We start from the raw sequence: 12,710 nt of genomic DNA, 5'->3' as shown, positions 1-12,710 counted from the left end.
AAGTGGTCAAATGCCAACCAGAAGCGTTATATTTAGGAGTAACATAGAGACAAATTTAGGAGGACCCTATGCATCTGCACTGTTGTCTGCAAACTCCTCTTGCAGTGTATGATCTCACATAGTTCTTTCTGTAATTATATATTTAAAGCAGATCTGTATCTTTGAATAACATGAGGCCTTTTGAGAGAAATAAATTTAACCAACAGCATGCCATGGGTGAACTTTTTTAGACAGGAGGTCGATAAACAGGCATGGCTTAGAAAGCTAGTGACATTGAGATCTCAGTGAGAAAAGCACTTTGAACCTCTGTAGCATAGGACCAGTGGAGTAATTTTTGTGGTAAGTACAGAGGAAGGTCAGCATTAGTGCTTCTGAACAAAGATTTCTTGGCCTATGCATTATGATGATATCTTGTGAAGATGATAAAGGGCCTGGAGTGCCTCTCTTATGAGGAAAGGCTGAGGAACCTGGGTCTGTTCAGTCTTGAGAAAATAAGACTCAGAGGTGATCTTATTAATGTTTATAAATACCTTAAGTGTGGGAGTCAAAGGGTCGAGGCCAACCTCTTCTCAGCGATCTGTGGGGACAGGACAAGGGGAAACTGCCACAAACTGGAGCATAGGAAGTTCTGCACCGATATGCAAAGGAACTTCTTCATGGTGACTGTGATGGAGCACTGGAACAGGCTGCCCAGGGAGGTTGTGGATTCTCCTTCTCTGGAGATATTCAAGACCCGCCTGGATGCCGACCTGTGCAGCCTGCTGTAGGGAGCCTGCTTTGGCAGGGGGGTTGGACTCAGTGATCTCTAGAGGTCCCTTCCAACCCCTACAATTCTGTGATTCTGTGATTCAGCTACACCTAGATCTTTCCTGTTGTGATTTTGGAATTAAATGAATAGTGTGCACCTGGAACCTTAACAGAACTCAATCTTAGCTACGAGGCATGTGGTCCCTATATGAATCATGTAGCTTTTCTTGACATTTTTCCACAGAATGAATTTGTGGCAGAAGAGTGTAGATGTTAAATCATAAACCTTATCTCTGTGTTGATTTAGATACTGTAGAGTGAAGGAGACCCATTTATGACCTCAAGGCTTCATTATGGTAGGTGCTGTAGAAACACAGAACGCAATATCAGTTCTTGCCTGTAGAAGTTGCATTTACTATGTGCATTTTCAGACTGACCGTGATGTTGTGCTGCTAGTAGCTGAACACAGTTATTAACCTTTTGAAATGTACAAGTGTTCTGACTGTTCTGGTTTTTGAGCAGGAATGTCAAACAAAAGGTAAATAGCATCCAATGCTATGATGCATATAAACTTCTATCTCAGTGTATTTTGGAAATGTCTTAATCTCTTGAAGATTATATCGCATTGTGATGATCATTGTATTCTTGTTCTTTGCTCTTCCTGTTCTTGAAGAAAAGACCATTTCATAAGATTCTAAATAATCAATGTAGGTATTGATGAAATTTTGCCATGAAGCTTTCATCTGGGGACAGTGAGTATGTATGGAGTGAATTTTGTCCACCTGTACTTATACCCTTGATAAATTAGATTCGTAATTGAATTTTCAATCTATACTGTAGACGTAGTCTTTCCAAGCAATGGCAGCCCCTCATGTATTTTTCATATATATTTTTTTTCAAACCTGTGTGGCCACATTGTCTAGAGAGATTAACATTACTTAAAGATATTAAAGACCCAACAACTCAAAGATCCAACTTTTCCGTGATTGAATAAAATATTATCAAAGGAAATGGAATTTGCTTTTACATGCACAGAACAAAAAGAACAGTACTGAAACCCACAGGCAGTCAGGGGAGATAAACCCACAGTGTCAACTTGTTTTGTGCTGTGACATAAATTAAGAAAGTAAACTGCACTACCCTCCATGGAGGATGTCCAATCTTAAGATATTCCTGTATAAAGGAAGAAAAAAAAAGAAGAAAACTAAACAAGTCATTTGTTCATATCTGTGGGCTGAAGTACAAAGAAAAAGGAAGACCATGTACCATAAAAGTGTTTGTAGCTAATGCAATATCTTGTATTGCACTTGGAAGTTAAGCAGGTACTTTATCTTTCAGCATTTCAAAGGATAAATCTTACTGCATTGCATGGTTTCGAACCTTGAAAAAAATATGTGTAGCTTTAAGTAAGGTTTGTTTTGATGGTGGTTTTGTCACTGAGTCTGTTGTGAGTACTTAGAAGTGTGTTTGTGTATATGGGAGAGGTGGATTCAGGCATAGGGAGGTAGATGGAAAGGGGCAGAGGAGATGGACTGAAGAATTCATTACTTTGGAAGTAGAAAGATAAAATAACTGGAGAATAAAAATGGCAGACGGAGGTGGAAAAAAAAGTTCCTTCTTGTAGTCTCTTTGGTTTGTTCTTTCCTCCTCTTGCTCACCTAGTTTTCCTGGCCTCCCCTTCTCCTGACCAGAAATGTTTTCCTCCCAGTTATTTGGCTTGATGAAATATTAGAAAAAGATGGTAGAATGTGTGTTAATTACATATTAGAGGAAAATTGAATCTAGTGGATAGCTTCCCTTGCTCAATTTTTTTCAAAACAGACTGTTCCTTTAATATGTATGTACAAGTCTATTTTGGTTACGGAACAAAAATAAACATAAATATTAAAAACTCAATCAAAGCCTTTAAAGTTCTTTTGCTTAGTTTTCAAATGAAGCAAGCAGAACAGATCAGTCTGACCCATGAGACAAAGCTGTGGTCTCAAAGTGACTATTATTGTTAGAAAATTATTCCACATTTGAGATTTAGAAAGATAAGTTCTTTTTCAACAAGAATAGGCATAATTGAATGTTTACTTCTCTCAAGTTCTTGAGGAGCGGCTTACTTAGCATGCATACTCTGAAAGCCAAGTCCTTATTTTAGGAGGTAATTTAGACTGGATTGCACACAGGAGCCTGAATGCATCAATTTAACAGAGTTAGAGAATAATGTGACAGTTTTGATTTTTGCTTCTGCTGAAGAGAGCAGTTAAGAAAGAAACTTCTGTAAGATTTTTGACCTCAGTTACTTAATAACATGCCTCCTGACCTTGTACTTCCATAAGCTCTCCTGTATTATACGGATAACTTAGTGGGCTTTTTTTGCCATGTAAAATCTTTGACTCTCAGCATATGGGAGTTTTACCTAAAGTGGGAAACCATTCAAAATGTTTTACTTCTGGCACAGGTAAGCATAGTTTACATCATTGCTGTGGTGCAGAATGTGCATTCTTAACCAATACTAATAAGTGAATCTTAATTTGGAGGAGCTATTTTCAAACCCTTGTTTATAAGCTGTCCATTAATCTCAAATATGAATGTAAGTCTTTGTTTCAAGAATTTCTGAAGTTTTGTGTCAACTCGCAGTTAAATCTAAGTATCGGGTAAAGAGCTCTTTGGTGATCTGCTGAGGTACATCTGCAGTATGTGCAAATGGATAAACAGGAAGCTGAGGATGATGAAAAAGACCAAATGGCTGATATATCAACTGGAGAGAAGGCTTAGGTGTTACCAGTTTGAATTGGAAGGTAAACAGAAAAGATGTCTGAGAAGAGTATAAGAACACGTGGTTGAGACTGAGGCTTGTGAAACACACTTCCCATTTTGAGGCACTGTACATTGTTAGATAGCCACTATGGCCAAGGTTTTGTTTCCCTTGTTCTCTCTGATTTGTTCATGGGAGGAAGTATATATCCTTGAGTTTTGGTTTTCCTTGTCTTCTGTTTTCCACTAGTGAATCAGAGCAGTATACCGTTAGGCTATACTCTGTGGTGTACTTCATTCTGTGCTGCTGTTGAGCCTATGTACAAGACTGCCTGGGTTCGTTATGTTTATAAATTACATTCTACACAGTTCAAAGCACTGATTTCTCTTATAAAACACGATGTGTAGTGTGCGCATACTTGAGAATTTGTTCACTCCTCTCCCCACCGTGAATCTGTTTCAGTAATAGCCGTGGCTTGAACTGAAAGCAGGAGAAGAAATTCAAGTATTTGCTTCTGGACCTCATCCTGGCTTTTAGCTCCATCTCCTTTGGGTACATTCATTTCTGAGCATTTTGAGAAGAACACCTTATATGCGGACTGTTGGATGCTCCTGACTTCTCCTCAATCCAAGATCAAAATCTAATTTCTTTCACTTTCAGTAACTGCTGAGCATAACAACTTGAAGACCCAATTTAGGCTCTATTGAAAGTAAGATTTCTTTATTGGCAGCTTTACAGGAGTCTCAAAAATTGTTAAATAAAAGCCAGCATAGATATAAAAATAAGTGACTGAAGTATATAACGAAAAAAGTTTTGTCAACCTGTTCCTAATACTGCATTGCAAAATATGCTTTAAAAGTCTTGTCCAGTACAAAATGTCTTGCCTTATTCTCCTAGGAAGTTGAACATTTCTGTCTGTGGGTATTTCTGAGGATTCAGTGGATATAATCCTTGAGTTCTTCTAGGCCATTATGTATGTCTCACAGAGGAATTGCAAAGTTTCCCATCTCGGTTGATGTAGTTTAAACTAGTAATAGTATTACAAGACACAGAACATTATTAAGTGTTGATTCTAATGCAATGGCATGCTCTTGCAGTTAAAGCCCTATCTTTAAAGATTGGTATTTTATTACCAGACAAGTGATGCTTTATTTATTTATTTATGTGTTTTGCATTTCAGTTGTGAATGAAATATGTTTTATGAAATTTAGCTTTTATTTAACAATTTTTTTTAGAGAATAGCTCAGTTGGTCTGTATTTAAGTAGATCCATGTATTCATCTGGTCTGGGAGCTCAAGAGCAAGACAATTAGGTATGACTTCTCAAAGAAGATAAGGGCTCAAGCTCCCTTGTAAGACACAGTTGCAACATTGCAGCCTTTTCCTTTATTCAGAATGGACTGAATCAGCTTGTAATGTGGCAAGCCAGTCAAATTGTTTTATCCTTCCCTTTTCTGTCTTTGGCCACCTGATATGCAAAGCTTCCAGCATTTTTTTTTTTTCTGGTGGGTAGTCAAGTTTTTCATGTCAGGCAGCAGGAACCTGGCACTGTACAAACCTCTGAAGGGTATTTGGGTAAAGCTTGATTGTCAGGAGTGCTTTATCCATTGGGCTGCATTATTTCAAGCAGTGACACTATGATTGCCTCACCAGGTCCTTGGAATCTGCCACTTTGGTTAGGTCTCTTAAACAGAATGTTTTAAGTTATTTGGGTTTGTTCATTCTTTCATGTTGACTCATGCTATGTCCTCACAAATGTCCTAATAGTCAAAATTCAATGTACGTAAGACATACACACTGTGAAAAGTTTTGGAGTGGTCTCACTCACCAGAATGGTTAACTTTTAATTTCCAAACAGAAATGTATTCAGGACTGCGCTTTAGTTTTGCAGGTCATATATTTTACGCTACATTGGGTTGGAGGTTTACAAATAGGTAGTTAGAGAAGAGATGATAATTAAAATAAATGAAGATTTGGGATGTATTGGAAATTTGTTATTGCTGTTTTGAGGAGAAATTCCAGTTGACCGCATTTTTATTTTTTCTTTCTGAATAAAAGGTAATTCACTGGTTTTCCTGGAACTTAAGAAGTTTGTGTTCTGAAAGCTGATAATTGTATAAGGATCATCCAACAGATGGCTGTTTATTCCTAGCTCAGATGACAGTGCTTTGAGTTTCTAGGCAGATAGCCGGGTAATTTTTTTGTGTGATACGTAGAGCGAAGTAGTGTGATGTAGTCCTCTGAAGAAGAAGTTGCTGATATACAATTGAAACATTCTTTGCAGAATTAAAATGCACAGCAAATCAATTAGGTATTCTGGGTAAATAAGCAGATTGAGGTTAATTAAAAGAGTGAAAGTGATGACGGTGTCTCTTTTCCCAAACTTGTAATGCCTGCCGTTATTTTTACAAGAATCTGGACTGTTCCATCTCATCACTGAACACAACAGCGTACTCAAGGATACCATCAATCCCCAGATAACAAGGGCACTCTGTCTTCTTTCTGATAAGAGGTAGTAGGCAGAAAGTAGAGTTCTGCCTTCAGCCTCCTGTGTGATAGTGGGGAAGTTACTGAGTTCAAAGCTGAAAAAAAAAATATGTAAGAGTGTAAGAACAGTGTTGATCTAATGGGATCTGTGTGTTAGTGAGTGTTTTGATATTGAAGAGCTCAGCACTGGTAATGATAAGGTTAAGTTCTTCTGGGGAGAGATCAGAGGAAGGCCAACAAAGCTAATGTTCTACAGAGAGTCAATTATAGGTCACCCAACCAGGATGAAGAGGCAGATGAAGCATTCTGAGAGCAGCTACGAGAAGTCACACAATTGCTAGCACTCATTCTCATGGGGGACTTGAACTTATCAGGGTTTTGCTGGAAATACAGTATAACAGAGAAGAAACAATCTAGGAGGTTTCTGGAGTATGTAGAAGATAACTTCCTGACGCAGCTGGTAAGAAAGCCTACCAGGGGAAATGCCCCACTAAATCTGGTGTTTATGAACAGAGAAGGACTGGTGGGAGATGTGGTGGTCGGAAGCCATCTTGGGAATAGCAACTACAAAATGATAGAGTTCTTTATTTTGGTGAATTTGGGAGGAAGGTGAGCAAAACTGCTACCTTGCAGAGCAGACTTCGGGCTGTTTAGAACATTGATTAGAACACTGACTCTTAAGAGTCAGTCCTGAAAGGCAGAGGGGCCCAAAAAAGCCAGACATTTCTCAAGGAGCAAATATTAAAGGCGCAGGAACAGGCCATCCTCATGTGCCCTAAGATGAGCTGGTGTGGAGGAAGACTGGCTGGGCTGAACAGGGAGATTTTGCTGAGACTCCTGGAAAAATGGAGAGTTTTCCTCATGTGGAAGAAGGGCCAGGCAAAACAGGGAGAGTACAAGGATGTTGCTAGGATAAAGAGAGAGAAAATAAGAAAGACAAAAGCCTAGCTGGAACTTAATCTGGCTACCTTTGTAAAAGAAAAGAAAATTTGTTTTTAGAAATTCATTAACAACAAAAGGAGTGCCATCCTTTTTTGGATGTGGTGGGAAACATTGCCACCAAAGATGAGGAAAAAACTGAACAACTCAGTGCCTTCTTTACTTCTGTCTTTAATGTCAGAACAGTTATCCTCAGGGTACTCAGCCCTCTGAGCTGGAAGACAGGGATAGGGAGCAGAATTGTCCCTCCATTAGTTCAGGAGGAAACAAGAAACTGCTGCTCCACCTAGACTGTCACAAGTCCATGGTGCTGGATGGGATCCACCTGAGGTTACTGAGGGAGCTGACCAAAGTGCTTGCCAAGACACTTTCCATCATTTATCAGCACTCCTGTTCAACTGGGGAGGTTCCAGATGACTGGAGTCTTGCCAGTGTGACTCCCATCTGTAAGAAAGTTTGGAAGGACAATCTGGGGAACTACAGGCCTGTCAGCCTCACCTCAGTGTTGGCAAAGGTTATGGAGCGTATTATCTTAAGTGCAGTCACATGGCATGTGCAGGACAATCAGGAGGTCATGCCTAGTCAGCATGAGTTCATGAAGGGCAAGTCCTGCTTGACCAACCTCATCTCCTTCTGTGACTAGGTGACCCACCTAGTGGGTGAAGGAAAGACTGTGGATGTAGTCTACGTAGACTTTAGTGTAAAGCCTTTGACATGGTCTCCCACAGCATTTTCCCTGGAGAAGATGGTTGCCCATGGCTTGGACAGATACAGTCTTTGCTCTGGTCACAAAAACCTTGTGCAGTGCTGTAGGCTTGGGGCAGAGTGGCTGTAAAACTGGGGGGTGGAAATGAATCTGGGGATGTTAGTTGGCAATCAGCTGTACATGAGCCAGCAGTGTGCTCAGGTGGCCAAGAAGGCCAATTGCATCCTGGCTTGTGTCAGAAACAGTGTTGCCAGCAGGAGCAGGGAAGTGTCCAGGGAGGATCTGGGCTCTGGTGAGTACTGCCTTCAGTTTTGAGCTCCTTGCTGCAAGAAAGACATTGAGGCCATGGACCACGTCTAGATAATGGCAGTGAAGCTGCTGAAGGGTGTGGAGCACAGCTCTTGTGGGATGCGGCTGGGGAAACTGGGATTGTTTAGACAGAAGAAGAGGAAACTCAGGGGAGACCTTATTGCTCTTCACAGCTCCCTGAAAGGAGGTTGTAGTGAGGTGAGGGTTGGCCTCTTTTCCTAGGTAACTTGCAGTAGGATGAGAGGTAATGGCCTTTAGTTGCACCAGGGGAGGTTCAGGTTGGATATTAGGAAAAATCTCTTCTCAGAAAGAGCGGTGAGGTGTTGGCACAGGCTGCCCAGGGAGGTGGTGGAGTCACTGTCCCTGGAGGTGTTCAAGAAATGTGTAGATGTGGCACTGAGGGACATGGTTAGTGGGCATGGTGGGGATAGGTTGACAGTTGGTCTAGATGACGTTAGAGATCTTTTCCAACTTTAATGATTCTATAATTTTGTGGTGATTCTATGGTAGCTGTGAGATGCATGGTAATATGAAACTTGCGTGCATACGGCTAGTGCTGATATGGAAGAGTCAAGCCTGTCACACATGCACGCATCCTTTTAGCCTAAGTGTTTATTTAGGAATTTGTTTAAATTTGAAAAAGCTGTGAGCCTTTGTAGACCTTCTGGGCTCTCAACTTAGTTAAAAATTGCTAGGATGATGCCTAAACATGAATATGGTTCCTGACATTGGAAAAAATATCACTGTTTAATAACTTAGTGTTCTTGCCCTGTAAATGAAGGAGGTATAAATATTTCCTGACAGAAGTGTTGCATCATTAATATCTGTAATGCTCTTACGGATTAAATATTCTTGTCTTTTTATGTTTAGTGCTGCATAAAAGAGACTTGTGTATGTGGGGGCAGCAGCTTTCTCCAGGGGCAGTGTCCCAGGAGCAACCTGTTTCGAGGTGTGATGCCAATGTGACAGGGCCTAGGAGCCCTCTGCCTTGCTTTTCCCAGGTGTCTCAACAGAGGCAATTTTGATCCTCAGATATTGACAATGATGTTAATGCCACATGGACTTGGCTGGTCTGTCAGCCCACTTAAAATATCTTGAACAGGAAATTCATGTTTGCATGTTTTGTAAAACACAATCAAGTTGGACCTGAAGCGCTAAGCTCGAAGGATAACAAAGGAAACGTGTTTGTAGTGTTCTGCAGCCTTTCTCAAAATCTGTCTGAAACTTTAGAACCAGGGAGCACAGAGTGCAGCTTCATTGCCAGTTTGGTTCCTGGACTCAGTGATATGCCCTGTCTTGCTGCTCATTTTGGTTGAAGTGGGATGTGTCAGTGGCCTGTATATCTTTCATTTGCCAATTACTTGTAGGCATTTCTGTCTTGGCACTTGACATTTTTTCTTTTTCTTTGGAAATAGGTGAACATTTTATCATTAATTTTTCATTTTGTGAACTTAACCTCTTGAATTTTTATCTTGTTTGTTTATTGCAGCTGGTGCTGAGGATAAAATTGGCTGGGCTTTTGGCTTGGGCTTAGAGAGACTGGCCATGATCCTGTATGATATCCCTGACATCCGGCTGTTCTGGAGTGAAGATGAACGCTTCTTGAAGCAGTTTATTGTGCCTCATATTTCCCAAAAAATAAAATTCCAGGTAAAGTAATTTATATGCAATAATTTTCTGTGAGTAAGAAGTGTGTGTAGGCCTAAAGAATATAATATAATTAAATATTCTGGATTATTAACTGGTCAGGTTTTAATACATAAGCTTTCAGACTATCATGGTTCTCTGATATACAACAATAAAATCTGGCTTTTGATGATAACGTTTTCGGACAGATAATGTTCTGAGTTGCTGCTGGTACTCCATGAATATCTCTATTTTGAATAATACTTAAACATGTATTTAACTTTTAAATCTGTCCAGAATAGGGATTGATTCAGATGTGTGTCTGAATTTATTGTGTTCTTGAATTGAGGCTGTAATTCATTTTCATAAAAAACTGTTTGATGCTGACACTTCAAATACTGTAATACATTTCTAACTTTTCCCTTTGTCTTCACTCTAAATTCATTGACTTCAATGTCAGTTACATTGTTTAACATTGATAAAATGCTTTCTGAACACATACCACCATCTTCAATACGTTGGCTGTTTCCTCCAGGTGGTAGTGGTGGGGGAGTGTAGTCTCAACATTTTCTTTTGAAACTCCTCTGGTGAGATTTCACATGCTTTTGTAGTTGGCAACTTATCTTACTTGTTGTAGTAGCAAAGTAGTCAAGCGTAAATGGATTGAGTAGAAATGCTACTTCCATAATATTCTCCAGTATCAGTGCAGGAAGGCTTTAGTCAGCTGGGATCACCAGTCTTTGGGGGAGTTGAGCTGACAGCTGCATAGATGTCTGACAAAGTCTGAATTAGTAGAGCATAAAAGTGCTTATTGCTGCTGCCTTTTGCCATTTTCCTTGGTTGGTTTGTGAACAGCTTTATTGTTATTTTTAAGAACTTTAAATTTTAAAGGGAAAATCAACAGTGATAATTCTGAGGCGGACATCACATCAAACCAATAGCTACATCCCTTTTTGAGCTCATGGCAATTCTGGCGTGTCTTGAAGATAAGAAGTTCCATACAAACATGCAAACGAACTTCTTTACAGTAAGAGTGACGGAGCACTGGAACAGGCGGTCCAGAGAGGTTATGGAGTCTCCTTCTATGGAGATATTAAAAACCCGTCTGGATGCCTACCAATCCTTGTGAATCTATGATTCTGTGATCTTGTCTGATAGAGTCAAAACAAGGTTTGGATAGATTTTTTTTTCCTTTTGCTTCTGTAGCACTGTCATTGGCACAGTCAGACAGTAGTTACCAATTACAGAAAGAAGGCAGTTCTGCCGCTTTTCCTAGAGCAGGTCTGTCTGTGGGTTTCCTGTATCTCTTACAATTAATCTGGTAATTTGCTATTGTAGAGATAGTCACGAAATTGAGCTTTGTTGATTGAAACACATTTTGAAGTAGTAACATGAATTGTGAGCTGTGATGTAATAGTAGCCAGCTTCAAGGTAAAGGAACTATCAGCTGCCACTGTGCTCTAACTTAGACCACAGAGAATGACTGGAGTAATATTACCTGTCAGTTAATTACTGCTGTACTGCGATAATGTGTTGGCAGTTGCCATACCCCAACAAATAGGCCAGTGAAAAAGTTGAAAGACTGAGAGAATAAGGTGTGAGATAGGGGCAGAAAAGATAGAAAGAAGGATGTTTTAAAGTCTTTTCTTTGTTCTACAGAAACAATCTGTCCAGTGTCTTAGAAACAGTTTTTTTTTCCTCTGGTGTCAAACACTTCTTAGGAATTCCTTAAAAAGAAAAGTCTTCCTAACCTTTAGTTTATGATTTTCAATGCTGCCACTCAGTATAAAAGACTACTAGCGTCAAGCTTGGTTTTTTTTGTTTGTTTGTTTAGAAGGTAACCTGTATCCAGCCTTCATGAATTGAACCTTTTGAGCTCAATATAATACTTGCTGTCCATACATACTGACATTGCATTTTAAGGGTTAATGACTCTTTGAATGAGAATGTTGCAAATAATCTCTGGTGCTACCACTGGATCTTTGTTGGTGGGAGTTAGCAAGCCAGTTTTAATGTTCTCTATTATTTTTCAGCTGTGCAGTATAACCAGGTTAGCAGACCTTCTGCACCCATCTACTTTGTAAAGAGATGTAATTAATTAATGGTGTAGTTTATTCATGTCTTATTTGAAAGAAAACTTTTAGCCTGTCTTGCACTGTTGATGTTTAAAAAATCCTGAAGGATGTTAGAAAAGTGATAGATTTTCTGTAGACAAGGCAGTGCAGTATTTTTCAATCTGGCTGAACTGAACCAGTATGGACTACATTTTCTGAGAGCCTTTCATTGCATGAATTTAATCCTGCAGTCTCACAAGGCCTGGTTAAATGTCCATCCGTCATGTGCTTAACTGTGATAGACTTCTCAGCCTTTTGATACTCCCCTAACCCTTCTTATAATCTGGATATTATCCACCAACGGAAGTATTTTTCTTTCCGTTCATTAAAATGTTCTTCAAATAGATTAAGGCCACGGTGAACAGCAGTAACCTTTAATAATAGCTCGGCTAAATATATTCTTGTTCTGAATGGAATTTGAGTTTTTTCTTGGGACATAAGTATATTTTTTGTGCCTTTAAGCAGCCTGAATGTGTCAAGCTTTTTCCTATGTCATCAGTTGCTCAATTGATGCATGTAGGCTTCAGTAGGTCAAAAAGCTGCTGGAAAAGCTGACAGTGCTTGTACCATTGGGGTCACTCAGCACAGCAGTGCTAGAGTGGTGCTCCCCACAGATCAGCTTATGATGTTGATTTGGATTACCTAAATCGCTCCAGCTATAATTTGACAGAAGTCACAGCAGCGTGGGGCTCGTTACTTGCCTTCAGTCACTCATGTGTAGGGCTTTTGTTCAGACTGTAAAATGAACAGCTGAGAGTGGACAGGGCAGGAAAGACTAGGCACCTGCAAGGCGTAACATAGTAAAACAAATGGCTTGGATCTGATCTAGCACACTGTATTATGTCTCTGCTCGTAGGAACTCTGAGCAGAGTTGCATGTAATCGCTTTTCAGTCCACGTTGAACCTGCATTAAAAGAAAAAGATATGTCCATGGGCTGACAACTTACAAGAAAAGGTACAAAAGTGAAATGACATTCAGGGAAGGAAGACTCTCACAGCTGAGACCATGTGCAGTGTGCCCAGAGGTGTTGATTAAGACA

The 12,710-nt window shown here is 39.8% G+C and overlaps 1 protein-coding gene across 9 annotated transcripts in view; it reads left to right on the top strand.

Moving 5' to 3' along the window:
• The window catches only part of FARS2 (phenylalanyl-tRNA synthetase 2, mitochondrial), a 288,269-nt gene that overhangs the window by 131,160 nt on the left and 144,399 nt on the right, over positions 1-12,710 (top strand). For all 9 annotated transcript variants that reach the window (XM_021388665.1, XM_021388660.1, XM_021388659.1 and 6 more), the window contains exon 6: positions 9,420-9,580. In XM_021388665.1, coding sequence (XP_021244340.1) covers positions 9,420-9,580 — 161 coding nt within the window. The remainder of the gene's footprint in view (positions 1-9,419; positions 9,581-12,710) is intronic.

Source organism: Numida meleagris, chromosome 2, assembly GCF_002078875.1.
Source record: "Numida meleagris isolate 19003 breed g44 Domestic line chromosome 2, NumMel1.0, whole genome shotgun sequence".
NCBI classification, from domain to species: Eukaryota; Metazoa; Chordata; class Aves; order Galliformes; family Numididae; genus Numida; species Numida meleagris.
Note: the sequence above shows the minus strand (reverse complement) of the source record. Positions and strands in the feature narration are given on the sequence as shown.